Source organism: Rattus rattus, chromosome 6 (genome assembly GCF_011064425.1).
Source record: "Rattus rattus isolate New Zealand chromosome 6, Rrattus_CSIRO_v1, whole genome shotgun sequence".
Classification (NCBI taxonomy): domain Eukaryota; kingdom Metazoa; phylum Chordata; class Mammalia; order Rodentia; family Muridae; genus Rattus; species Rattus rattus.
In genome coordinates, this window is record NC_046159.1 from 132,703,469 (window position 1) to 132,731,378 (window position 27,910).

The 27,910-nt window shown below is 40.4% G+C and overlaps 1 protein-coding gene across 1 annotated transcript in view; it reads right to left on the minus strand.

Annotated features, from left to right (window-relative positions):
* Dync1i1 (dynein cytoplasmic 1 intermediate chain 1) overlaps nt 1-27,631 on the minus strand; it is a 119,806-nt gene extending 92,175 nt beyond the window's left edge. Inside the window, exons 1-4 of the mRNA XM_032906963.1 lie at nt 27,005-27,631; nt 19,583-19,745; nt 17,245-17,344; nt 8,943-9,068 (exon numbers count right to left, since the gene is read on the minus strand). Of these exons, the coding sequence (XP_032762854.1) occupies nt 8,943-9,068; nt 17,245-17,344; nt 19,583-19,745; nt 27,005-27,131 (516 nt within the window). The 5' untranslated portion in view covers nt 27,132-27,631. The remainder of the gene's footprint in view (nt 1-8,942; nt 9,069-17,244; nt 17,345-19,582; nt 19,746-27,004) is intronic.
* Nucleotides 27,632-27,910: the final 279 nt, after the last annotated feature.

A 27,910-nucleotide genomic window follows, 5' to 3' on the forward strand; every position in this document is an offset into this window, starting at 1 on the left:
AACACTGCCCTCCTGAGTCCACATGACACTGCTGACTTGCTTTTAAACCTACCCCCAGGTATCTGAATAAGGCTAAGGAAAATGCTCGAGTGCCTATGCACACACATCTCTAGAAAGGATAGCAAATAGTCAGCCTACTCTACACGGGACTCCGGATAGCCACATGATGCTGAAAGCAGCAGTATGAGAAGTTAATCCAAAACAGAAAACAACAAAAATAAAGAAAAAAAGAACCCCAAACCCGACAAAAATGCATGCGTATCTAGCATGCGTCAGTAGTGACAGCAGGCATGGCATTTAATCCATTGAAATCCAGGTATCCCTGCCAGTTGCTAGTTAATTCATCCTGTCCTCATAGCAAAAAACGCTTTCCCCATTCTTCCTGCTGTCTCGCTCGCTGCCCTCGTTCTTTCTCTTGGAACCCCTCAGTCACAAACTTTTCCACTCAGAAACTAAAGACACGGTACACAAAGGCAACTGAAGCCATGCCGTTTAGGCAGCCCATACAGATTGCTACAGATTTGGAAACTTATTCATACACCTCAAGTAATAACTGTAGCCGCTGTCCACTGAACGCTTAAAATGTGCCCCACACAAGTGCTTTGCATTTGCTCACTTATCACAGACTCATTAACAAGCCTTTGATTTGCTCAAGGTGGTTTGTAAGTAATAGATGGAAATTGTAACTCCAGGCTGCGTAGCCCACATACATGTACTTAAGTATATACTTAACTACTACTTACCATGACTCCGAAACTTTCTCATAATCATTCGGTCTGGAAAGCAATGGTTAAATGTCTGAGATGAGAGGATTCTTGGGCTTCTCTTTTCCTTGACATGTCTAGTCAACACTAATGGTTCAGGCAACTCCTTTAACTGGCAAGCATAGGCCAGGTGCTTAAAAATGAAGTCTGGTGAAGACCAGGGAGATCAGAAGGGATTTTATGGAGAAGAGACAGCTACTTCAGAATCCCAATCAACTGTTGCCTCGTGGGAATGGCCATGGTGGGTACCCCATAAAAATTTGTTGAATGAATGGATGAATTTTCAAAACCTTTTCAAGGTTACAGCTAAGTGGGAAATAAGGATGCTTAGCTAGGTTTCAGCTTCCTCCCGTGGAGTTCTTCTGCAATAACAGTGAACAAAGAAAATGCAACGCTCTTCCACTTTTCATTGTGGACTGACCTGTGTCCCTGGTCCTCTAAATGCATTATACTGAGGCTCTAACAGTGAATGGAATGATACTTGGAAACAGCGCATACCTGAAGTTATGAGCTCACAGAGGAGGGTTCCGATAAATAGGATCAGTGTTATTAGAAGAAGCATCTGAGAGTTTGCTGTCTTTCTGTATTCTCAGATGCTAGAAGAAGAGCTGCATATGTGCACACATGGTGTGTGTGTGTGTGTGTGTGTGTGTGTGTGTGTGTGTTCATGTATATTCATGTCATCACGCTTTTGTGGTGGTCAGAGAACAACTTGCTGGAGTTGGTTCCTTCCATCCACCATGAGGGTCCTGAGGGTGAAACTCAGGTAATTAGACTTGGCTGCAGGAATCTATCTGCTGAACTTTCTCGCTGGCTCGTTTATTGTGTTTTGCCATGACAGTTATCTTAAGAAGTGTAGAGACCCTTTTGCTCATTAATCCTGGGCCATTCAGAACACTCTTCCTTAGCTCCAGACCCAAATCAAGGTTTCCCTGACTTGGTGAATGGCTACAGAGGAGCCAGGGGAACGTAGATGGATGTGGATGTCACAGGCCAGAGAACTTGCTCACACTGCCAGAACTGACAATTCTTGGGGACAATTCCTTGAAGCACAGATAGAGAAAAATCCCATCAAGGGGGCTATAGCACAAAGTGGGAAGAGGAGGGAAGGACATATAGGAGAATGGGTGCCATATGCAATTCTTTTTGTTTACATCAAGATGTTTATGCACATTAATGGGACACCTTTAGTCATAACAGAAAGCTTCAGCTTGTCCTGTGTTATAGTAAGATGAAGAAACCATTGAAAACAATTTGCTAAAAAGCCAAATGATTATTTTTATGGCAGCATCAAGTCAGTCGAAGCCCATTGGACACTAGCATTCAGACATATACACAGCCCTTTACTCCTGTGTTTAGATGAGGAATCACCGTGAATTCCATCTCTTTGCAATAACCCAGGCAATAATCCTGGTTTCCCAAGATCTCTCTCAATGTCTAATTCTTCTTCTTGTGTTCTTTGTTTGCAAGTAGGTCCTCACCGTGTAGCCCTGGCTGACCTGAAACTTGCTATCCAGACTAGGCTGGCCTCACATAGATCTACCTTAAAGGCCTGTGCCTCTGAGCCCAGTCCTTGTGTTACTTAGCCTTTGGAGAGGACCCCAAAAGAGGGTAGATGATGAATGAAAGCTCACAAGGTTAATTTTCTGCTATTAGCTTCCTGGGTGAAATGGCAAATGGAGTGACTGCTGCTTTATTTAATAAGAAGCACTAGGTCAAGCTTCAATCATCAGACTAAGTCACATTCAGTTGCATAAAAGAAGTGTTTTCTCATGTCTGCATTTCATGTCAGCCTGTACATTTAAAGTCAGTTAGGCCTGTTTCTCTTATCCAACCATTGACATTTTGATGTTTTTTTTTTCTTCGCTGCTTTTTTTTTTTTTTTTTTTGAGTAAGAATTTGCTTTACCTTTATATTCTTAAGATAGGTGATCTTTAATTTTTTCCTAACTCTGTACTATGAAATGTGTGTCATAGCTACAAAAGAGCTGTGGTAATCCCTTCTGTCTGGTGACTCAGGTGTATCAAGCATCTCATTTGAAACCTGGGTCTCTCCTTAGCCTGCGTGTTCTTGACCGTGGGGTTGATCTTCTCATTGCAAAGCACCTATGATGTGTTCCCGTTGAAATGTCAGGAACTTACAATGAATATGAAGCATGGATCCTCAAAGAACCCTCTATTCTTTTTCCCTTTTATTTTCTGGCTGCTAATAAGAACTTTTTTTTTCTTTTTTTTAGCAAATCAAGAGAATTGCTTCGAAATACTGTTTCCTTTTTGTCATGTTGTTTCTATGAAAGTTAATCCTTTCATATTAAAGAAAAAAAGCGTAAGCCATACTCCAATATTTATTGGTTAAAATACACTTTAGAAAATAAATGTAAATTCATTTAGAGCTCTGTGTCCAACAACTTTTTATCCAATGTGGCTTTATAGACTTAGACTATGAGTCTCGGTCTGGGTGGGAGGAGGGACAAAATTTGTTGGGAAATTGACCCTATTGCAATGAACTCACAATCCTACCAGAGGCTGGAAAGGGCCTCTTTATAGTGCCAGGGAGCATAACAAAGCCAAAGGACTTATTGAGCATCAGTGAGCTGTACTGTCAGTTAGGAATGGAGCTGCAGTGTCTGACTTTCTGTCCCTGCCCCAGCAGCCCAGGCACTATCCTGGTTTAGTATTGTTCCTCCCAAGCAGAACTCTCTTTGAGGTCACTGGGGAAGCTCAGCAGACCCAAAGGCTGGGCAGCTGAGGCCACCAGTTTCAATTCTCTCTGTAATCTTTGTAGAATCTTAATGAGAAGTGAAGCCACACGGAGGAAAAAAAAATATAACTGAGGGTTTTCAGCACTGGCAGCAAACAGTAAGGTCAGCTGATATCACCCTGCCTCACGTTTTGCCTCTCTCCTCAAATCATGGAGGGTTAGCCACGGTCAGTTACAGGCAATTGCCAGAAGATCCTTAAAAGAAGAGGAGAGTCCCTGAACAAAGAAGCCGAATCAGGAAAAACAGGGAAAAAAGAGAAAGAAAGAAAGAAAGAAAGAAAGAAAGAAAGAAAGGAAGGAAGGAAGGAAGGAAGGAAGGAAGGAAGGAAGGAAGACAAACTCACTGACCACATTAAGTAAAGCACTTTTACTTACTTCTCTACAGATAATTCTAAGATATATATTTCTGATTCTCTCCATTCCAGTTTAAAGAGAAAGACCACACCAGGGTAAGCAATGCAGGGTGGCCAGACATATAATCTAATGAGAGTGTGTGAAGCCACTACAGAAGGCAGCAGGAGCCCTGCCAGACTGGGATGGGGCCGTGTGGCTGATTTCTATGCAGGGCGCACCGATATTTTCCAAGTATAGACGGCTTTTATTGAAATGAAAATAGAAAATGCAGGCCCAGTGCCCACAAGAAAAATTTAGTGTAGTAGACACATGAAGCCGCCCATGGAGAGAGAAAGTATTTGGCCTTCCTACTCACAACAGAAAAAACAAGCTTCCATAGGAAAGCTTTGCATGACAGGCTGAAAGCTCAGCCGGCCTTGCAGGAGGGAGAGGAGTGGAAGTTTTCTCCTGAAACAATGGTTTTCTGAGCCATCCTGGGGTTTGTTTGCAATTATGTAGCAGAAGCATAAGAAGGATCAACCGAGATTTACAAAAGAACACTGGCTACAACGATGGAAATATCATCATGGTAAAACACCCTAGCCTTTCCCTACTCCCAGTCCTCTGTCTTAGCAAGCGAACTACTCATCTAATCTTTAAATTTCTAGAATGCCACAGGAGAGCAAGGATTCAACTGACGTGGTTTCGGTGAGCTAGTATCCTGAAAGTACCAGCTTTAACAAACGAAATTTGCCAAAGGCCAGAAAAGGAGAGACGTCATAAATTGCAAGGGAGGGCATTTGCTTTTGCAGATATATGTGACCTTTGCATGTTTTGTAGCACTGGTTGGTTTCGAACTAAAAAAAAAAAAAAAAAAATAGTACCCTCATTACCCACATACACTCAGAGTGCTAGATTGTGCTACCAAGCTGGATCTCTCACATTAATTTGAGTTCTGTGGGCTCTCTGAATTTCCGGGTTGGGTTAGAAAATAACAATAATCTGATAGCTTGTAAGTGCCAGGAGACCGGGGAGAAAGCTTTGATGATGTGCTATAGTTCTAGTGCTTGCCCATCGACACCACAGACAAAGTATACCAGGATTTCTCAGAATCGACTGCAGGGATCAGGGAATTCTTAAGGTAATTTTGGAGGATGGAACCCAGGTATCAGTCATTTTAAAGTAACCGTCAGCCAAGGTAAAGTTCACCTTACTTCATTTCTTCTCCCTTCATGCTCCTCCCTCTACAACAGAAGGCCACAAACCTGTGGTTGCAACCCTTCCTGGTACAGAATGACCTGGGACGTAGTCTTTGCGGGAAATGCCAGCTGGTTTCAACTTAGCCCTTCCATCCATGGATACTTACCTTGTTTCCTCAGTCTTTGGAGTCTGTTTCTAGTCTGTAGTCACTGAGTAACAAATGAATAGATTCTTAACACTTGCATATGTGAAAAGCTTTAGTACCGTAGACATGTTCCCCAAGATCTCAAATATGTCTTTTGTCATCTGCCAGGGATGCTCATGTTCTGTTCGAGTTAAGCTTTCCGGATAAACTTATCTGCTTGCTCTGCCAAAGTGACCTGTCATTGGCTGGACTTTAGGAGATATGGAAGATGCTAGTTTCCTGGATTGCTTTGGAAGCAATCAAAGTATTAACTTTCTGTCAACTTGGCTACTCTGTGGTGCCCAGTTTATGGATGAAACACAATCTAGATGTTAGGGCAAAGTATATTTTAGACATATTAATATTTAACCAGTAAATTTTGAGTGAAGCATCGGTAATGAGAGAGGCGTCGTCTAATCTGCTGAAGACCTTTGGAGAGGAAGCTGCCGTTCTCCAAAGAAGAACCGATTCTGTGGGCAGAACAGACGTTCTGACTCTCTGGCCTGGCCTACAGATTTCAGCCTCAGGACCACAGCATCCACCGCTACCTAAATTTTTACCCTCTGGCCAGCTCTACATATTCTATGCTTGCCTAACTTCCAAATTTATGAAAAAATTCATTTAAAAGTCATCTCTCTCTCTCTCTCTCTCTCTCTCTCTCTCTCTCTCTCTCTCTCTCCCCCCTCCCCTCCCTTTCAAAGGATATCTTTATGGTCTGATATATGTTTCCCATTGGTTCTACATTTCTGGGAAAATAAAACCAACGAAGCCCTGCCAAATGTACCCTGGAGTCTTTAGAAGGATTCCACAGAGTTGTACCTCAGCATCCTTGGGGGAACTGGTTTCAGGACCTCTCTTCCTTTGAGTCTCTGCAGATGCATACATTTTTATGTAAAAGGCTGAAATATATGCATATAACTCGGGCTTATCTCCCTGTAGGCTTAAAGCATTCTCGAGACTATTTGCAATAACTGATGCAATGCAAATATCATACATCCTGTCGCTTAAGTCCTCCGAGAATAATGACAAAAAGTTTGTGTGTGTTTGGTAGAGATAGTTTACTTTCCGATACTCTCTGGCCACAGTGAGTTGACTTCGTGGATACAGAACCAGAGGATATAGAGAACTGACTGCCAAGTTTCTTGCTCTCTCCTTCCTTTCAAGGGCTCAGAGCTCACTGTTCACCTTTCAGAAAACTCGTTCTACGATTTGGTCCCTGCAGCTGCTTTAGTGAGAAGACTTAAGAGCTGATAAATAATGGTGAAAACCAGACAGTATAGTGCATTCTGCAGCGAGGATTTTTTTTTTTTAAAAATGTGATTTCCTGCATGAGTCTTTTAGGAACATCTAGGTCACGTACATGAACTGCCTATTTTATATTTAGAGCATAGTTCTACTATTAGATTTCTTCAGAAGCACGTGTAGCTAAATTAAATAGCTTTGACTTGATATCTAAAGGTTTCGAGGCTTTATGGTCTTCAGTGCCAGTATGATAATCAAATTACCCAGTTTGGGTAGAATCCCAAATATCTCAGAGGATAGCAGATAGAGCTTAAAATTGCCATTTCTGCTTCTGCTCCCCTGATAAATTAAAGACAGTAGGGGCAATTTAGGAAATGAAGAGATATGTTTTATTCTTTGGTTTTATTTGTTTTTCCCCTATGAATCTATTTATTTATTTATTTATTTATTTATTTATTTATTTATTTATTTAATTTTGTGTGCATGAGTGCTTTATCCACAGGTATATCTGTACACTACATGCATGCCTGGTGCCTAAGAGAATGGCGAGCCTCTATGTGGGTGTCGGGAATTGAACCAGAATCCATTGCAAGAACAACAAATGCCCTTAACCTCTGAGCCAACTCTCCAGCACCAAGACGAAGTTTTATTCAACATCTTTTCAGAACTCTTATGTGACTTTATCTTGCTTATTCCCATAACTTCTGGATTTTAATATAAAATAAAATCAGGACCACATTCTCTTCGAAAACACATATATTGGATCATCTAAATGAGAAACTAAGACTGCAGCTCAGTGATCATTTAAGTCTTTAGTAAATGATACCCACGCCGCCAAGAGAAAGAAGAGAGACTGCTTGGCTCGGTCGATGCTGGTATTAGCTTTGTGACCTGACAGGACAAATAAAAGGATTCTGATAATTTCAAAGACTTGGTCTTCTTTATTCAGTGTTATCACGATCCCATTGGCTTGTTTACTATATAATATTGTGAGTATTAACCATATTACCTACTGTTGCCGCAGGCCACCAGTACTCAGTTAATATAATTAGAAAACTTTAAGTTATGATAAACATCATAAGCATTGACTGAAACAGCATGGGCTACTTCTTGGAGTTTTAAAATTAAAGATATGCCCTCTGTATATCAAAATAGTTTAAAAGGCCCTGGCTTTTAAAAATGTGCTTTTCCTTATCCCATAAGCCTTACAGTATTTTCCTGGCAATCCCAGCAAACCATTAAAAGTGAGCGGAATTAGAATTTTGTGCTTCTATGTTTACAAAAAAAGCCTATCAGGCTGACAAACTTGATAATCTTAAAAAAAAAAAAAGAAAAAAAGAAAAAAAAGAAAGGAAAAGAAAAAAAACCTGTTCTCATTTCAAAGGTTCAGAAAATAAAGGTTATTTACTATGCAGGCCTAGACTTCTTGTTAAGTCGTTTGTGAGATAGCAAATTAGAAAAACATGGCCAGAGTTAGAGGTTACTCAATCACGTTGAAGCTAGGCCTTTTATTCCAGCAGCTCCTGTGCCTCAAATTATATCTGATAATGTTCCAAAGTATAAACATATTTCAGTTCAAAAAGATACTCCGGTCTTAGATATAACATGACACAAAACTTCCTGGATGGGGTGAGCAGATTTGCCTCCCAATCTCCTTAGATGCGAATACTCCAAATTCTAGTGTTTGAGGAACTGAAATTTTGAGGTAGAATGCATGCTTTCCACTTCCCCAAGCATAATCTCATTGAGAGAGGGGTTGGTCTACTGGTCACCACGAAGGCCTGTCATTTGGACAGTCATGACACTAGAGCAAAGCTGAATAGTATGCAAGTGTGACCTGATTTCAGTCCCAGTGAGTCAACCAGAAGGAAGTCACATCTCATTAGAATCAAGGAGTAAAACAGCCCCAACTCTCTGATAGAATCTGCACTTGCAAAGTAGAAACAGTGTGTACCTCTCTCAACAGCCCAAGCAACGGTGGTGGTAAAGCTTTTCCCAATTCAGCTCCAAAATAATCATTATCTTCAAAACAATATGGCACCTACAGACTTAGAAACAGCAGTATCCATTGAAGTGTGTTTCTGAGACAGGAGGGAACACGGCTGGTAATGCTTTCAGGGTGCCCACATGGGTGGGCTAGCATATGCTGCCCCTAAGCAGAGGAAGTGGCATACCATAATTTCTTCATAAGTGTGAGGTCTTTATAAACTCATCCTTGTGGGGGCTGTTTTAAATAGAAAGAAAATGACACACAGTTCCCAACCATGCTTCCTAACCATTTGAGCAGGGCTGCCACTTTCCAAAAACATTAGGTTACTGTGGGGGGAATTTTCCAAAATTGTCAACAATTCCATTTTTAAACTCGGTTCTTCTTCCCAACCCAAGACAGATGCCGTGCAGCTTGAACTGTGTTCAGTGTGGTGGGAGATAGGAATTATTTTTACTCTGCTGACTCGTACCTGACAGTGGAAGACATATTCTGGTGTGGTTTTCTTGAACTTCATGTTCCAAACCAAGGCCACTCCATCTGGTTCATGGGGAGCATCTTCATTGTTGCTATAAGAAGCAACCATCAGCTCAGGGTACTAAATGAAAGAGGTTACAAGGATTCATTACATTAAGATGATTGCATAGGACTTTTCTCATGACCCTACTACAACCATGTCTACAATGTAGTCTATCAGTATGCACCGCTACAACTGGCTCATAAGAATTTTCATCCTACATATCTGTGCTGTGTTATACATTTCAAGTGGTCCTATCTTTTTAAGTTTTAGAACATTTAATATCAAATCAACACACCCTGCTTTCTGTCTCTCATTTCTGTGTGTGTATGCATGGCCACTAAACTGGAAACATGCTCAAATCCTATAGAATCAATCACTTCGGGCTACCCTCTCCATTCTTCTATATTGGTTTCCATGACAACTTTCTGTTCTGATTTTCTTTCTTGGCTGCTTTGTAAAACTCATGCAGATTCTCCTTTTGTTATATATGTTCCCAGACAAGGCTATTCTCTTTCTTCTAATTTTTTTCCTTTTATTTTTATCTTCTTTTGCCAGGTTATTTGGTCGATGCCAATGGTTTTTGTAAGCTTAATATGTTCATAATTTTCAAACTTCTTCTAGGCTTGATATTTCTCAGAGCTATATGTATTAATATTTGACTGCCCATTGGGGTTTGATCAGGATGAACAAAAACTTATCAATACTAGAAGCAACATATAGAAAATAGACTCACTAGGCTTTCCCGCAAAGCCTAGTGCTCTCCCAGTATTCCCTCAAGTTCATGCCTTATACATGGTACTCACATATCTGGCCAAGCCAGATGTTCTATTTTGTTCTTTCCATGTTCCTTTTTGGCTTCCCCAAATGCTGTTCATCACTATGTACTACATGCATTTTGCATTTACATTTTGTTTTCATTCTTAAGAGCAGAGACCCAGAAGTTAGCCTCTTGTCTGATGAAGATATCAGACTTGCTGCCTGTTCTCATAGGCTGGGCTTTATCAAACTACAGGCTCAGAGATAAAATGACCAATCATATCAGGCTTTCCACAGCCCGTGTCCATCTCCTCCCTCCTCCAACATTTGTCAGGATGAACTTATAAAGTACATATTTGACAAGTTACCCTCAGCGTGACAATTAATAGCGCATCGTGGCTTTCAAGGGAACAATCCAAGTCATGTAGAGTCCTTTTTGGCCTGCCTTTCTCTATTACTTCTGTCTAATGTCTTATGGCTTTTGCTTTTGCTTTTAAACACACTTTCCCCAGACTTACCAGCTAACCATGAAGCTATAGCCATAGCTATGACTTCTGTACCTATGATTCTGATCACACGCTCACTGGAAGCCCCTTCTGTGTTGGTTACCTCATTACATTTGAGACTGAATGAAGATCCTAAGTCCTTTAGGTAATCCTAACCATTTATCCCCCACTTGCCTCTTAGCATCCTTATGTTTTTATGCCCCTATTAAAGCACTCGTTCAGTTGTATCATGTTCCTTTCTCCCTGTGTCTTTCCCTAAATCACAAGGTCCTTGACTATTAGGTCCTTGTTATATTTCTGAACGGATAGTTTAATAAATCCAAACATATAATGTGTTAAGGTAAAAAAAAGTTTATTGAATAATTTATCATTTTTTATCTTACAAAGTCTTGTTTCAGTAACCCTGTGATCAGCATAAATATTAATTCCTTTGTCATCAAACGCCACAATAATTAAGTGCTTAAATGTAAGAAGCATCATCATGTAATACCAAGGAAGGCTTTAAGGAGATGTTGAGACCATCTTTCACCCTGCATGAACTCAGTCCTGAAGTAGATGAGGAATCTCATGAGCAGTTTCCAAGTTAGAACACATTTCACACAAATGCCATTCATACCTAGCCTTCTCTTGAGTGGTTCTATTACACACTAGATTTATCACAGTTCATATGAACCTCTTCTCGCATATGATCTAGTTTTCTATTCCTGTTTGCTATGCTACGTATATGTTCAGACTGAACAAAACTTAATATAAGTGTGAACTTTGACTTTCCTTCATATGAACCATAACTAAGTCTAAGTCTTCAATGTGGCTTATTCACTCTTTCAACTACAGAGAGTTGCAGCTTCTGGTTGCCACGGAGGATGTGTAAGCACACAGCAGCACACATGGATGTGGCCACCAAGGGAAGTCATCACTCTTTATTAGAAAATGCTCCTTAGCAGATGAATCAAAGCCTATTAAGCAAGGCCTTTGATTCAGAGCCCGTTCAATGAAACTAACATCCAGATAAACACAGAAGTCTCCAGACTGTCCATCTGAAGTTTAACTATGTCACATGTGAAAAGGCAAGTCTATAAACACTGACACCACTACCGCAGGGGCCAGAGAGCAGCCAGATGTGCCTGGAATAGCATCCCACAGTTTCACATCTGGGTCTCATCGTTCACACCCACTTGCAGCTTTTCTTTTCTTTCTTTTTTTTTTTTCCATCTAAAAATATTTTAACTTGCTTGGCTTTCAAGTTTCTTTAGCAAACAGGCTGTGCGTTAGCGAAAACTCCAGGAAAATGCCTTTGGCAACATTTTCTGGAAGAGGAATTACAAGGTGTAAAGGGACTGACATATCTTATCTAATGCAGACCGGTACGGTTTCAAAGTGTCTTCTTGTACTTCTTTTAAAAAACTATTTGTTTGAGCATGTCTAGTCATATTTACCCATTATCAAGTTTCCAGGCAATTTTGGAAATTTAAATGTTTAAAATTATACTTTTGAACAATTGTGAACTTTCTGGTCACCTAATTACACATAAGGACTAGATTATCCTATATTTAGTTTAGACAAATTTTACCCATAAATTACTAACTCTGCTCTCAAGTCCAGTTAGATCTTCAGAGGAATTGGAATCTAATATTTCCTGGAGACAACAGAGTCAACATGCTTTAAGTGTACCTTGCGTTCTACACACTGAGCTGGGCACTGTCATAACTCACTTGTTACTCATGACTGTATAAAGAAGATAAGGGTTTACTCATTTTTAAGCTGATGCAAAGAAGATGAATCCTTAGGTAAGTGACATTCTGTAAGTCATACTGCTCATGAATGACAGTGTGAGAAACCCTATGGAGGTCAATTGGTCTCAAAGGGTTACATCCCTGTATGTCCACTGTGGCATTGTGTCCACTGCACAAATAAAGAGTGGCACCAAGTAGAGCATGGGACGAGAACATTCATGTTAACACTTCTGTTCTATTGGAGCTCCCCTTGGCTAGTTGGGAACATGCTACGTGTAGGAATAACACCAGCTCAAACATTAAAGCAAAACAAGTGCATTAGGAGGAGGTATCCCAAGATTCTGTAGAAGCATGGGTATGTGCCGAAAGTGAAGATAGAAAAAGGACTCTCACTAGGGGTGGATATTTCAATGAGACAGCTCGAAGGACATTTGAGAAGCAAAATTGACAAGAAGTCTCAAAAAACTGAAAATAAATGTACCATATGATCAAGCTATCACACTCCTTGGCACATGTCTAAATGAATGGGCATCCTATTTCATGGATACCTTCTCATTCATGTTCATTGCTGCTCTATTCACAAGAGTTAGGGAACAGAAACAATCTAAATGTCCTACTGTTGATGAAGTTATAATGAAAATGTTGTATATACACCATGGAATACTACTCAGTTGTAAAACAAAGATTAAATCAGTCATAATTTTTTCAGATAAATGGATGGACCTAGGAAAGATTATATTGTGTAAAGAGACACGGATCCAGAAAGATAAAAATGCATCTTCTTCCTCATTTGCAGCTCCTAGCTCCAAATCCTTGGGTGTGAGTGTAAGACCTGTAGCAACTCCAGAAATAAGAAAAGTAAAAAGGGATAATTGGTGGGTTGTAGAGAGAGGGATGACATGATATAAGAGAGACATGGGCAGGGAGTTAACTGGAGAGAGGGTAGAGAAGAAAATCGGAAGGAGGGAGGTGGGAGGGGAAATAACGCTAACAATGTTTTTAAAAATATAAGAAATTACATAGTTTATTAACTTAAAATTGTATTTAAAAAGTAAAGCTATGCCACTTGAGCTGACAGTGCTACCTATCCCTAAGAGCCATGGATTAAATTTCTCCAATGTTAGGCAGGCAAAACCCTCTTTGCGGTTGCGTCAGGTGAGCCCGAGAGATTCCCAAAGCAATACACTCTACTGCTGTTGCCCTTGGTTGTCTCCCAGAAGTTGAAGGTAACCTCCACTGCTAAGACAAAAAGCACTTCAGGCATAGGACCTGGAGGTGCTGAGCTAGATGTGACATGAACACCTCTTCCCTGAGGACTAGCTTTTGTAGTATCAGAAGATTCCATGAAAGCTGCTATGGATGGGAAGCAGCCATAGTTCAGCCAAGCTCTGATGCCAATGAATCACAACAATGACCAGTAAAGCAAGATATTCCTAAAGTACAGTAGTGACACTCATATCTTAGCTATAACCAAAAGCTGTCCGATTGGACTTAAGGCACACTTATAGGAGGGAAATCATGCTTGGTGTTGGAAATGTAGCCAACTTCCCACCGCTAGTGAGATCATGCGTCTTAAAGAACTGTCTACTGCCATGTTACTAATGCAACTTAATTCCCTGCTTCATTCCAGATACTTATTTTTGTATACCCACAAACAAATGTAGCTCTCACATCTCATCAAAGAACCCACTCTTTACTTCGGACAGAACCATTATAAAAACATACTCATGCCTGGTCAAAATACAACTGATCATGGGGTGCCTAGGTTCAATTGAAGCATCTGCAACACAACTGCATCCAAGGCTCCGGAGACCTTGAGTAAGAGGGTAGAGAGATTGTAAGAGTCAGAGGACGAGAAAATGAGAATGTGTCTCTTAGAAATGACAGGAAAGCCAAACACATGATACTTCAACAATATATCTACCTTAACAGGAGCTGAAAAATAACACCAATAGATATGCTATCATGCCAAAAAGAAATCTCATGGGTTGGTACCTCTAGATAAAGAACTATAGGCAACTAAGAAGTGATGAGAGAGGGAGAATTACTTGTCCCCAGGGATAAGGCCCCTAATTAGTTACCCTATCCTTAAAATCATATAAATACAAACAACCCTAAATAGGTGCAACAAGTTCTATATGCATATATGTGCATATGTGTATATGTATATATTGGTATATATGTATATACATGTATGTGTATTGTGTATATATGTACATATGCATATACAGTCCTATATACGTATGTGTATGTATGTATGCAGATGTGCATATGTACACACATGTATATATGTACATATGTGTATATATGCATATATGTGTATGTACATATATGTGGATAGGGGCATGGATTTGAGAGGGAACAAGTTAGAGGGACACATGGAAATGGTGAGGAGGAGGAAAGGAAAGGAGGAGATAACACAAAAAATAAATTGTTCAATAAAAATAAATAACTAATCTTTATAAATGATAAAATGCTTATAATAATTATATATGCAGAGACTAGACGCAGAGAGGCCAGCAAGGACTCTGTTTCTAACCTAGGCAAGAAATAGAACACAACATAAACTTCTCATCAACTCCAAGTGTTAATGGGCTTGAATTAGTGCCAGTAGGGACTCTCTTTTGCTTTTCTAAACCTGACTGAGTTCATAACTAGGTAAGATTTTGAAGATTATTTGGGTTAGAGTCTTATGTGACTAGAGGATTAGGATTGAAGGATGTCTTTTACATACTGTGTGATTTTATACCCACTCTGACACATGGGCGTGGACAGTATTCTTGTGCTAAACATTGTTGAATAGATGGAAGAGCTGGGTGCCCAGATTTTTTTTTTGAGAGAGAGTAGTGTTTATATGATATTTTGCATATATTATAAAATTAGAGTGTTATTACCTACTGAATTATGAATATTATCTCCCATATTTCTTTCCTTTTCTCCCTGCAGTTCCATCCATTTTGTTTCACACAAGAAACTCCAAGGCATACCTCCTGTCATTACACCGTGGTGTCACATCTTTCTCTTTTGTCTTACTATGTCCAAGTGTGTCTACTCCAATTCGAAGTGTCTCTTCATCTCAGAAGTATGAAATGCTGTTTCTTTGAACCCACAAAAGTATTATGACACAGAATTTTAGGGATTCTATTTTTTAAAGAAATTCTTTATAAAATGTATGTCTTACAATTTCCAATATATTTCCATAGTCTAGAGATAGGAGAGAGAGAGGGGGGAGGGGGAGAGGGGGAGGGAAGAGAGGAGAGGGGAGAGAGGGGAGAGGGAAAGAGGAGGAGAGAGGAGAGAGGGGAGGAGAGAGGGGAGAGGGAGAGAGGAGAGAGGAGAGGGAGGAGAGAGGAGAGAGGAGAGAGGAGAGAGGAGAGAGGAGAATGGAGAATGAGGAGGGGAGAGAGAGGAGAGGAGAGAGGAAGAGAGAGGAGAGGAGGGGGAAGGGAGAGAAGAGAGAGGAGAGAGGAGAGAGGAGAGAGGAGAGAGGAGAGAGGAGAGGGAGAGAGAGAGAGAGGAGAGAGGAGAGAGGAGAGAGGAGAGGGAGAGAGGAGAGAGGAGAGAGGAGAGAGAGAGAGAAAGAGAGAGAGAGAGAGACAGAGACAGAGGAGAGAGAGAGAGACAGAGAGAGAGAGGAGAGAGAGAGAGAGAGGGAGAGAGAGAGAGAGAGAGAGAGAGAGGAGAGAGAGAGAGAGGAGAGAGAGAGGAGAGAGAGAGGAGAGAGAGGAGAGAGGAGAGAGAGAGAGGAGCTGTCTCTTATACACATCTAGAGAGAGTAGAGAGAGAGAGGAGAGAGAGAGAGAGAGAGAGAGAGAGAGAGAGAGAGAGGGGAAAGGAGAGAGAGAGAGAGAGGGGAGAGAGGAGAGAGGAGGAGGAAGAGAGGAGAGAGGAGAGAGAGAGAGAGGAGAGGGAGAGGGAGAGAGGAGAGAAATTCCCTGGCATACAAATGTCATATGGGAAGGAACTTTTGTGGAACCAAACCCTTGTAACCACATACAGAGGCTCAGTGGGACCAGCCCCAATTGCTGGTAGCCCAACAGTCTCTTCAGGCAGCCTTACCAGCTGACTTGGGAACCACTAACAGTTGCCTTGGTTGGGGTATGTGTCAGAAAAAGCTCCTGCGTGATTTCCAGACCAGGAATAAGTGAACACTTCAAGCTAAGTGTTTCCTAGGGCTTGGATCTGATTTCTCTGTACACTGGGGCAAGCTCACAGACCACCCACACGCTACAGGGCTACTGGGCAAGCTTCACTGTCTTAGTCTTTGTACAGTCATGCTCTCTGTGCTTTGTTGATTGGATGTCAAGAGGGTGCAAGAACAGAGGACCCCACCCAATTAGTGGCTGCTGACCATACAGTTATGGGGATCACATGTTCCCTCAATTCCCAACAAAATGAAATCAGACTCTTGTTATATCCCCATTGGCTTATCTGCCTACATCACCTTCTTCTTTGCCTAGGTCAGGCTTCTGAGATGTGACCAAAGAGTGATCCCCTCTTACACTCCACTCTTTAACAATACTTGCTGTCTGTCTGGATCACTCATCACCCTGAAGCTCTTCTGGTTTCAGCTTCATAAGCAGGTCTTTGAGGGAAAAGCAGTTAAAACCTTTGCAGCAGAGCTTTGTAATGCTTGAGATCAGCTCTACTGTAGCCTGAGTGAGGACGGTGAGTGCAGTGATGCAAGCTACTTAGCATCTATTGGGCCTCAGTTTCTCCAGCTACAGCATGCAAATCTTGATAGAGATTGCTTTATATAATTCGCTTGATGGTGAAATAAGATGACGCTTTCAAGGCAGTTGCTAAAGTGGCATGTAAGTTATGCCGATAAAAAACGCATGCATGAGCTCAAAATTCAGACCACAGGCATTCGAATTCTTACTTCACGACAGCTTAACCATGCGCTGTTACACATTACTTAATGGCTCAGTGCTGGGCACAGTGACTCATGTATAGTCAACAGTTTGGGTTGTCCACTCATCAAGTTGGTCAGTAGGAAACTAACAGTGACTTCGCCTAGAAAATCTTCCTGCATAGAATGGTCTGGGTGCTTGTTTGTTTCCAGAAACATATTAACTAATAAATACGAGTATTTGAATGGGTAGTTAAGCCCCAAACTTATGAAAACATGTGAATTAAAAACTAGTGGGCAGAAAGCAGAGGGTCCTAGATTAATAAATATATCCAAAATAGAAAAATAGAACAAATATCTTTTAATGTTTTTTTCCACACAAATGTCATAAGAACATTAACTCTTACCTGGAGAGACCAGTCCATACATGTGACCACCCGGTGCTTAGACCAATGCTCATCATAGAACTGACGGTTGAAAGAAAGGTTGGCTCCAGCCTGTACATCCCTAAGGTGGGTTAAGCAGCAGAGGTAAAAGTGAGGTTCCAGAACAAAGTTGTGTCTAGACAGTAGCACACGGTCATGAGTAAATGAATTAAAGATATTCTCCTTTACGAAAAGCTCTTTCTACCAGCTCAGAAAAGATTTCTGCACTTGTTCTGGGCCTGCTGTAAAATGTCAAATTTGTTTCAGCTTATCTTAGTCAGTCTTGAAATATTTTCTTCCCTGTAATTGGCTCGAGCCTGAAGCAGGGCTATTAAATTTTTCTCTCAGACAGCAAGAATGCTCAGTAGATAAAAATACTTATGAGAGTCTGATATCCCGAGTTCAGTTCCCTGATCCTATGGTAGATGGAGAACCTGACTCTCAAGACTTGCCTCTCACTTCCACTTGAGTATCCATACTTTACACACACTAAGACTAAAGAGAAACCTTTAAATCTCTCTCCTATTAAAGGAGCATAAAGTGAAGGGAGTTTCTTGCTTCTATACCATTAGACACCAAATGATATCCATGTTTCTACCTGTGAATTGTGATTGGACTTAGTGGCTGCCTCCTTGAGTAACAGTAGGCAATCATTTTTGCCATGAGATCAGGTATGGTATCCCAAGAGTCTTCCAGGCATTGATCATTTTATCAGTCATTGACCAAAGGAGCTTTAGTCTCAGAAGACTGATTGCAAGTTGGCCAGTGTGTATTTGGTTAATGTTCAATTGACCTTGGTAATGCCTTCGAAGAACTCTGCACTGGTCACTCAGTTCCTTCAAGGGCCTGCGGGCTTAAATTGAGTAATGTTTGTTCTGTGCCAGCAGCTACTGGATCTGCAAAAAATATCTGCCTAAATTGCTTCGGTTTCACTCAATCACCCTTCCTCCACTCACTTTATCCCACCACGTTACACCAGTAAGCACCACTCACCTCTGTAGCTCTTGTCCAGAGTAGCCTGGCTTCAGAAAATATCTAACTTCTGGTGAGCTGACAAAGCATGGTTTCCATATCCACCCCTTGGCTCTTGGACCCCTACTAATCCTAGGGCAGCTCTAACACTACAGGTAAGGTGAATGCAACTTAGTCCTGTTCGCAGAGAAGTACGGTAGTGGGCCGTGTACCCAGATAGAAAAGGGAGAGCATTTACAATCAATTGAGTCACTAGAAATGACTTCTTAAAAAAACAAGCCAAACGTTGGTAGAGCATGCAAATTCAGGCTGCTCTCCTCCTCTGTGCAGTTTAACAATGCCAAACTGTTGAGAATGTTTTCAGAACACCACCATGAAATTAATTAATTACTTTGCCTCTGCTACATTCTTTTCAGTATCCTCAATGTGGATACCACTTTTTTCTTTAAAAATGCATTTGGATTTGCGTTTTAGACATAGTTTAAAAATTCAGATCTGATACAAAAAGCAGGCAACTCTACCTACATACATTATTCCCAACAGAAGAAATCTATAGGGACAATCCAACTATGTCTGTTTCTTTTGAGTCATATACAGTGGTACCTTATAATCCATGGTGGTGGCTGGCAGCTTCTGTCCTTTCTAATATATACATCTCAGTCACAGAGAAAGTCATGTGGATGTCCAATTTCTTTGGATAGATTTGGTCTTACCTGTAAATGTCTCTTTGCCATATGCATTTCCTATAATATGCACGTGTAACACATACACAATCTTATAAGACTAAAAAGAAGATGCACGTTCCAGACTGTTTCTCACCTCTCTTGCTACCCTAGATAGCTCTTGGTTATTCTCTCTAGTTTACTGCTTGCTTAGCCAGCAAGAATCGATCTAGAGATATACTACAGATCTCCTCCTGCTGCATTGGAGAACACTTTCTCAAAGGACAATATTCGAGACTCTGTTTGTTTCTATCACCTGACCTGGACTGCTGACAGCAAGTTCAAAAGAATTTCATAGGGGCACATGATAATTACAGGGAAATGCTAAGCCAGAAGTTATAACCAAAGCCCACAGTCGAAGCTATTTCCTAAGACCAGTCCTGCAATTCCATCTTCCTCTCATTTGCTAGACTTGGAGTTTGCCTAGTCAGTGTATAAATGTATTTAAAATCAGTGAGTTAAGTTGGACTAGCATCTGGACTAAGCACTGGAGAAGCTGAGCCTAGACCATCACTTGAGTCCAGAACAGGACCAGCTTGGGCAGCATCCTGAAAAAGAACACTGGACAATAGAAGCAACAACTTATCACACTAAGTTTTTAAAATGTATATATATAAGCAACAAACCCATCTTTCTCCTCCAGCTCTCGGCCGCTGTAGTCAAAAAAGATGTCAGAGTCCTCAGCCAGAGCTCGTTCAATCACTCGGATCGTTCGGTCAAAGAAGATGAGGAATTCCTCTGAGTGCAGGATCTGCTGTTTTTCTTCTTCCGTCAGCTCTCTTGGAGGGGCTGTTTATGCAAGACAGATTGTTAGGAAGGAAAGGGGACAATTTAAAACTGTTCCACAGAAATCCTGCCCTTGAAAGAGGTTGTTTATTCAGGGAGAGATAATACACAGGAAAGCAAACCATTGTTAATTAGGATTATAAATTGTTCTCAGACTTATACCAATGGCACTTGTAGCTATTCCCCCTAAAAGATTCCATATCTCATCTACTTGCTACTTTGAAGAAGTAAAAAATATTATAAGTAAAAGTAGATTGGCATGTTTTAACATATCAGTTCTAAATGTTATTTTCTTTCAGAATGAACTTAAATAAGGCAGAAAAATACATGAATAAGATCTTACTCATTAGGGTCTATCTGTGGTATAGTGCAGATGTCTACTCTACTCTCTATTGGGTAATTATACTTGACTTAGGATAGCTAGCAGGGAAACTGACATCGTTAGGGAAGCTATGTCCTCCCTGATACAAAGTCACACAGGGCTTCTCCGAAACATTCCACCATTATTACTTAGAGTGGTTATTTTATTTTAATTCTATCTGTTAACCATGAAGATGCAAAGTAAGAATAGGAGATAAAATGACTGTCAGGGTTCCATGGTGCCTACAAGTCAACTGACCTCAAAATCTATAAGCAAACCCTTCACCAACCCTTTTTGCATAAAACTCTAGGGAAGAGATTAGGAAATCTCCCATACTGGGAAAGGCCTATGGGTAGAAATTTTCAGCTGAACCTTTATGGTCTCTAGAAACCCCACTTCTACAGACAGCCAGATGAGAGTTGAGCTATCACTTTAAAAACAAACAAACAAACAAACAAACAAATAAAACAACATTGGATATTTAGCTCACAGGCAAGGAATTAAAATTGCAGTCAGTGTCCTGGATGAACGAGCTTTCCTGTGAGCTTCTAAGAGTGTAGTCACAATCGGGACCAGGTTCTCCCTGGCCACACAATAAGAGGAATCTTTCAGGTACAGTGTCAGCTGCTACGTAACATTTTATACAAGTTTTATTGGACTTAATGATATTTCAAGGGCATTGTTCTAAGAAATCTGAATGATGAAAAAGCACTTCTGTAGAATCACAGGAGATTTTTCTCTCCCCTTTGGGATTTCCCCTTTCCTTGTCTCAGACCATGCCACTAAGAGTTTGAAAAGACTCAAGATTCCATTTATAATAGTAAAAAAAAAATGAGAATGATTCTGATGGAGTTGATTCACACCTCAGAAATGCTGCCCAGTTAACAATATGGCAAAATGTGATTCATCAACTACATGCAAACACAGCCCACTTACCATCTCTGGCAGTCCTGAACAGAACCAGAAACAGTTCTTAGATCTCTACGGAGCCAGAGCCCTAAAATTGCTGGGTGTATTGAGACTTTCCAAAATTCCCATCAAGTTCTACTGTGTATTCCTGCCCAGACAGTAGTCTGCAAAATGAGGAAGCTGGTGATGTCTGGATTCAGAATTCAGAATGGGATTTGCTAGAGGACATTGATAATGAGGAGAATGCTACCAAACTACCATTTTACCAGCCACGTATTAGCTTCGACTCTACTAATTTGAGCTTAAACTCTGGGTAGTAGTCCAGTTTAAAAATAGAAAAATACACCCCCCAAATAGATAAGCATCAAGGATAAGTGATCAAGAACTAGTTTATTAGTATATTTTTCTAGCCTCCTTGTGAACTTGAATTATCTCTTTGATGAGTATAGTAAAGCTACTAAACGTAACCAGGTGAAACAAAGACCAAGCCTATAAAATGCTGCGTCCAATTTGTTTGGTTAATATTGCTAATAAATAAATTATTGTCACCAAACAAAGCTGGTATGGGCCAAGCAAAATGTCTTTAAAAAAGATTCTGCCTTGGTTACTGTTCACAGGCGACTGAAGACGTGCTTGGTATTAAACACAGTAGTGGGAGCTTTTTCCTTTTACCCTCCCGCCTTTTCCTCTGAATATGAGAAAAATCAAGAAAATCCACTCTCTGTTTATCTTTTTGAACCACATCTATTTCACCCCGTATCTCTTCTTACAAGTCTATTACCTTGAATAAAAAATACTATCTGTGTAATTTTCCGTAATTTTTTTTCTTCCCTACAGCTTTGTCACTTTGATCTCAGCTTTCAGGACATACAACCTCTTCTTTGGGAGGAACATAAATGGCTGATCAAAGTGACCTTGCAGAGGCTTGAGTCCAGGTAGGCGAAGCAGCTGCCTCTCCAGACAGCATCCTTAACAATGCAATGTTTGGCCCGAAATCAAATTGCTACTGAACCAAAACAAAGGATACACTTTATGTTAAGCTTTGATGTCTAACAGGGATCAAATGACATGATTTGTTTGCACAGAATAATAACATGCATGTGCAGATGAGCTCTTTCAAAAAGTCATAAACAATATTCAACTTACAAATTAAATAAAATCATACCTACTTTTGATTTAAACTAATCTCTCACTGTTTAAAAATATTTAAATTGGTAAGTGTTGCTACAACATAAATGAGAAACAACATAAATAAGTACCCAGGACCCACAGTTAAAAGAGACTCTGAGAAATAAACAACTTCTCGGAGAGAAAAATAAAGTATTAGTTAATGGAATCCACTATGCTTTAAATACAGAGATGAAAAAAATCCCATCAGCAGGTATCCCAGATGTACTCCAACATTCTCCTCGAATATCTTTCTGCTGCTTCTTTCTGTCTCTTAAGTCCAATGAATTATATATCTTTCGATAATATGATGCATATAGACATATACACACATATATATTAAAATATGTTCAAGGTAGATGTAAAAAGGGTAGATTTAATTTATCATCAAAAGCCACATCACAGAAAAATATGGGTATGGATTATATAATATTTTATTTGGTTTCATAATACAAAACATAAAGAATTCCTTCCAATAGTTTCATGCATTTAAAGTGTCCTTTAAAAGGGAGAATCTGTGTGAAAATAGACTATATATATGTGACTTACATAGTATCCAAAGAACAAGAGAATCTACAAATTTACTCAGTTACATTTAGCCTGAGTAACATCAATGAAAGATGAATCACGCTCATGAAATAAACATTTAGGAATTATATGAGCTTGTGACGTGCAAAATTCAAAATCAAGTACAAACTTTATTCAGAATCTCCTTTTTCTTATTTATTTACACAGTGTTAATTTCTTTTAGTCATACATTCATCATGTACTCTTTAAAATGGTTCTATACTACTGTCTGTGTTTTCTTTCTTCTCTTTTTTGACTTTTCTTACAAATGTGTACTTAGCTTCTTTTTTAATTGGTCCCATATACTATGTCCTCTTTCTCTTGTCTCCAGGGTTCTTAGAATATTTGCCTCTACAAATTAGACAAAATGTCCATATTGAACCTCACGACTTATATCAAATATTTTAATTTCTTTTTGTATGTGTTTATATATGTGGGTGCCCTGGTGTGTGTGTGTGTGTGTGTGTGTGTGTGTGTGTGTGTCTGTGTGTGTATCTGTGTGTGTGTGTGTGTGTGTATGCTCAGGCCAGAAATCAATGGCAGGTGTCTTTCTTAATCACTCTCCCATTTTTAAGACAGGAAATATCAACCTCATCAGTTGTCTAGACTGGCCATCTAGCTTCTGGGTCTGCCTGTCTCTGCCTCGCCAATGTCTGAATTATTGGCAAGGGCTCTTCCACCTGGCTTTGCACACGGGTGCTGGAAACACAAACTCAGGTCAAGTTTGAGTTGTATATAATTTATTGACGAAGCCACCTCCCCAGCCCCTTAATCTCATTGTAAGTCTAGATTTATCTGTAAAATACCCACTTTATAAATGGCTTGCCTTGTGTTTACAATCCAGCCTTACATTGGACTGTAAAAACATGGTGTGTAAAAGATGCTTTGCAAGACTATCTAAAAGATAAAAATAAACAGCCCAGGCAACCCCTGAAAACATGAGATGAAGTTGGTGCGAATGCCTAATGGAACTTTTACAGTACAATCAGTTCATAAACAGCAGCAGGGAACCAAACGAAACTATCACAGGCAGACATTCATCTCTGACGCTAACCTGAGGCTTACGGCTTCATTTGAATTTACAGGAGGGCCCCATTCTCTTAACCTGACGCCGATATGTGGAGAGTTCCAAAGTTTTGATGACTAGTTAAAAAGCTAACCTGCAGCTTTGTTCGTGTGCAAGAAAGTGCACATACAAAATAGTAATCCAAACTATGTTCTTTATAACTCAAGGTATTGTGGTGTCAGATGAAGAAATATGCAAAAGTTAAACAAATATAAAAATCTAGTGCATATTGAATTTTCCATGTCTTACTATATTTTTCTTCATGAAGAAGATAAAGGAGGAAGAGAAGGAGAAGGAGAAGGAAGAAGAAGAGGAGAGAGGGAGGGAGGGAGGAAGGAAAAGAGGGAAGAAGAGATAGATTTCCCCCAAAAAATGTGTTTCCTGGTTTGAAACTGTATGTCAAGTTTTAGCCCAGAGCCAATTTTTATGGCTGAGGACTAAGTCCCCTAAGGCAGGGTTCCCGCTGAAGTGCTGACACAGTCCTACTCCAGCAGTCCTGCGAATGGCGCCACAATTAGATCTGCTGCAGATTCTTTTAAAGGTTTGCAGAATACTGTCTTGCTTAAAGAAGAAGAAAATAAAATTCCAGATAGTTTGGTGCTAACATAAACATGCTTTTAACCCATTATGTGCTAATTTGCAGAAACGCCATTAATGGAGAAGGAGGCACACGGTACGGTAACAGGAAATGCTCTTTCAAACTTCTTTTTGACTTTTAGTATGGCTTTAATCAGTTCCATAAAGCATGGGGAACGGTTAAAACTGAAGGGTGTTTTTGCTTGGAACTTAAGAAGGAGGTGCTTGGCTTTGCCAGGAAGAGGGTTTGGAGATTGGGGTTGGGGGTGGCGTGGCAGTGGTGAATCCCTGCCAAGGCCTACCAAGAACTGGGAGGTTGTATGTCACTGGTCATGTTTTAAGCTGTTTTGCAAAAGGAAACAGAATGTGTTTCAATAGATCCCAGCTTATTTGGTCCCTGGCTGTACCCGTGATAAAGGCATTCACTTCGTTGCTTTTCTTTTTTTTTTTTTTTAAGATGTATTTTAGTAGAATTTCAAGTGTGAAATCGCTCCTATGGAATCCGTTTAGGGTTTCTCAGAAAAAAAAGTGAAGCCAATGCCCTCTGTGGATGCAACTGTTAAGACGCTGAATCTTTTTCTTGTTCTCAGTCACTCCTGGAACCTCACCTCCTAGATGCCTGAAACTGGGCATGGTAATCGCCTTACCAATGTCTCTCCAAAACAGAAAAAACCACTGTTTGCATCTTTTGATTTCAAAGCTATGGGCTATGGCAAAACTGAGTTCAGGGAGCTGGGGCACACGAGGCCATCACATCATGGGTAGGGCACAGTTACAGACCTGGTACTGTAAGGCAAGACAACTAATAATAATTTGGCAAACACTTCTACGGTGCTTATTTTGTGCCAAGTTGTTCCATACTAGGCCCTTTGAGTCTTATATTCAAAAACAAACTCATGAGGTAGGTATTATCTCTGCTTGCCAGATGAGGAAACCAGAGCCAAAAGAAGGCAAGCCGGCCAAGTTAGTCATTATTGATCATGCAGCTCTAGAGTGGCAGAGCCAAGATTTGATCCAGGCACCTTGGCTGCAAACCCCTTCCTTTTGCCTCACTACCTTACACCACTTCTTCTACAACCAAGTTTGCATAAATATAGTCAAGACAAAACTAAACACACATACAGAACTCAAATATGTCTTAGCAGGAGGCAGTTTTTACTTTTGAATCTCTCTGTCTTTTTTTTATTTTTTTTAAAGAGTTGCTTCTTTTCATTTTATTTGTATGGGGGTTTTGCTCACATGTATGTCTATGCACTGCTTCTGTGCCTGGTACCCAGAGAGGCCAGAAGAAGGATCTACTGTAACCGGTGTTACAGATGCTATGCAGGTGCCGAGAATCCAACTCAAGTCCTCTGGACAAGCGACACGTGCTCTGAATTGCTTAGTCTTCTTTCTAGCATCGGGACCCAATTTTTTAAAAGTTGTCTGCACACATTGTATCTGGGCAAACTTCTACTAAGCGTGCAGGGATGCAAACTGTGCTAGCTCCTCAGACTGAATGGATTTTTCTCAGGAGGATGCAAGGAACTGGAGCAAGACCCACACTCCTACAAAGCCATGGGCACTTTTCAAAAGCACTGAAATAGGATCTGACACGCTTATTAGGTTTATGCGGATCTGTACTCGATAAGACCAATTAGATGTTTAGAAGAATCTTTTAAAGCCTGTTCCCAGTTCCTCAGGGGGCCACTTGCCATTTTTCAGTGAGAATGACAACTCAAAAATCTCTTCGTCTGAGAGCCTTAACATAGTAAAAGAGAAAGAAAACGTTCTAAAGAAGAATCATGAGGATGGCATTAGGGTATAACATACAGGTTGTAGATTCACCCTAAGTCTTAGCTCACGCAAGCTTCAACCTATGCCTTGGGTAATGCACTTATAAGTTATGGGGCAGGCTTTAAATCCTTCCCTCTTAGCTCGCAGCCAGTAGAATAGTGATAATAGTTGTCTCTGCCTCCAGAGGACATTTTGATTAGTAGACGGTGTTTTCTTCAACTGCTTGGAGGACAGGCAAGTACACTATAAGCCTTTAATCAATGCTAATTTTTATTTTGTCTTCTTTTCCCTTCCAGTGCTGGGATCTGAACTCAGGGCCTTATACTTACTACAAAAAAATGTTCTACCACTGAACTAAATCCTCAGTGTTACTATTATCACTCACATATGTAGTTAGTTGTCATTGCATGGGCAGAGTTGTGGAAGAACCGCTTAATCAATAGAGTAATGAGTGCTGTTACTGTTTCTGTGTATAGCATGTGAAAAAACTTCAGAACTAATTGATAAAATAATTATTCTTTCCCCCATAAGTCTCTCTTTTGCTCTAACACGGCAACTGAGAGTTTGTCTTATGTTAACTCTGTGGAATTGTGATTAGCACCTCATTTGCTCCCACTTTATTCCCTTTAGTCAGCCTGAAAGCAACCAGTTCTTGACCTGATGATTCCAGTGTCTGTTGTCAATGACAACACACTGAGTAGTCATACAACATCTTATACAAACGGCATGTGAATTTCAGCTCTGTTTGCTTCTATCGTCTCTTGGTTTGGTAAAAGAAAACAATAAAACCAAGTAATGACCCAGTGTATCTGCCGACCACAGCTTCCTTCGTCTCCTTACCTTCCTTTGTCTCCTGCTTTTTGTCTTGATTTTCCAGTTCAGAATCATGACCAACTTTGGGCTCAACCATCTCCTCATCTTCCTCATCCTCTAGAAAGAAGAAAGAGAAAATGCAATATTTTTTCATCTTTCAAATCAAAGTCTTTGGCTGATGGTGGGAGGTAGAGGAAAGGGCAAAGTTCCAGTCATTTAGGGCAACTTCGAAGTAAATCACTTCACAGAAAATGCCAGACAAATGTTCATGAATACATGAATAAATTATCTTCCAAATGGACCTCTTTGAAAGGCTCCCAGCCTGCTGGGAAAACTGCACCCAGTGGGCACCTGTTATGTTCCTCCCCAGACCCTGACCACATGGGATGTCTCGGAATTACCTTCCTGACCTCTGAAGCTTCTTTGGAGATGGCCCAGAAACAGGTCTGAAAATGCTTCCACCTGTGGTGCTTTCTGAGCAAGGGACACCTGCTGCACACATGACTCATTTCCAATTTCATTTTTGCCAAATCAATTTGGTTTTGACCTACAGGAAAGGGTTAAATACGGGTCTAACCCCAGGTCAAATGCCACTGGCGAGTAAACAAGCAGGGATAGACCCCCAAAGTCAATGCCACTGGTCTGGGAGAAAGCAACCTACACCAAACTGGCATTTACAAATTCAGAGTAGTTCATGAATTCATGTGAGTCTAATGAGCACTCACAAACAGACTGAGGCAACTTCCCCGGGCCAGATGTTACAGTGCCCTTTCTGCTCTATGCAAATGTGGGTCTCTCTCCACCTGCCTTTAGAGGAGTGCTCAGAATCACTGACTGAAACATAGGAGATTTAGGGAACAAGGTATCACAGCAAACTCTAAGTCACAAATACAAAGTGAGAAAAAAAATAATGAAAGCTGTTCTCATGGATTT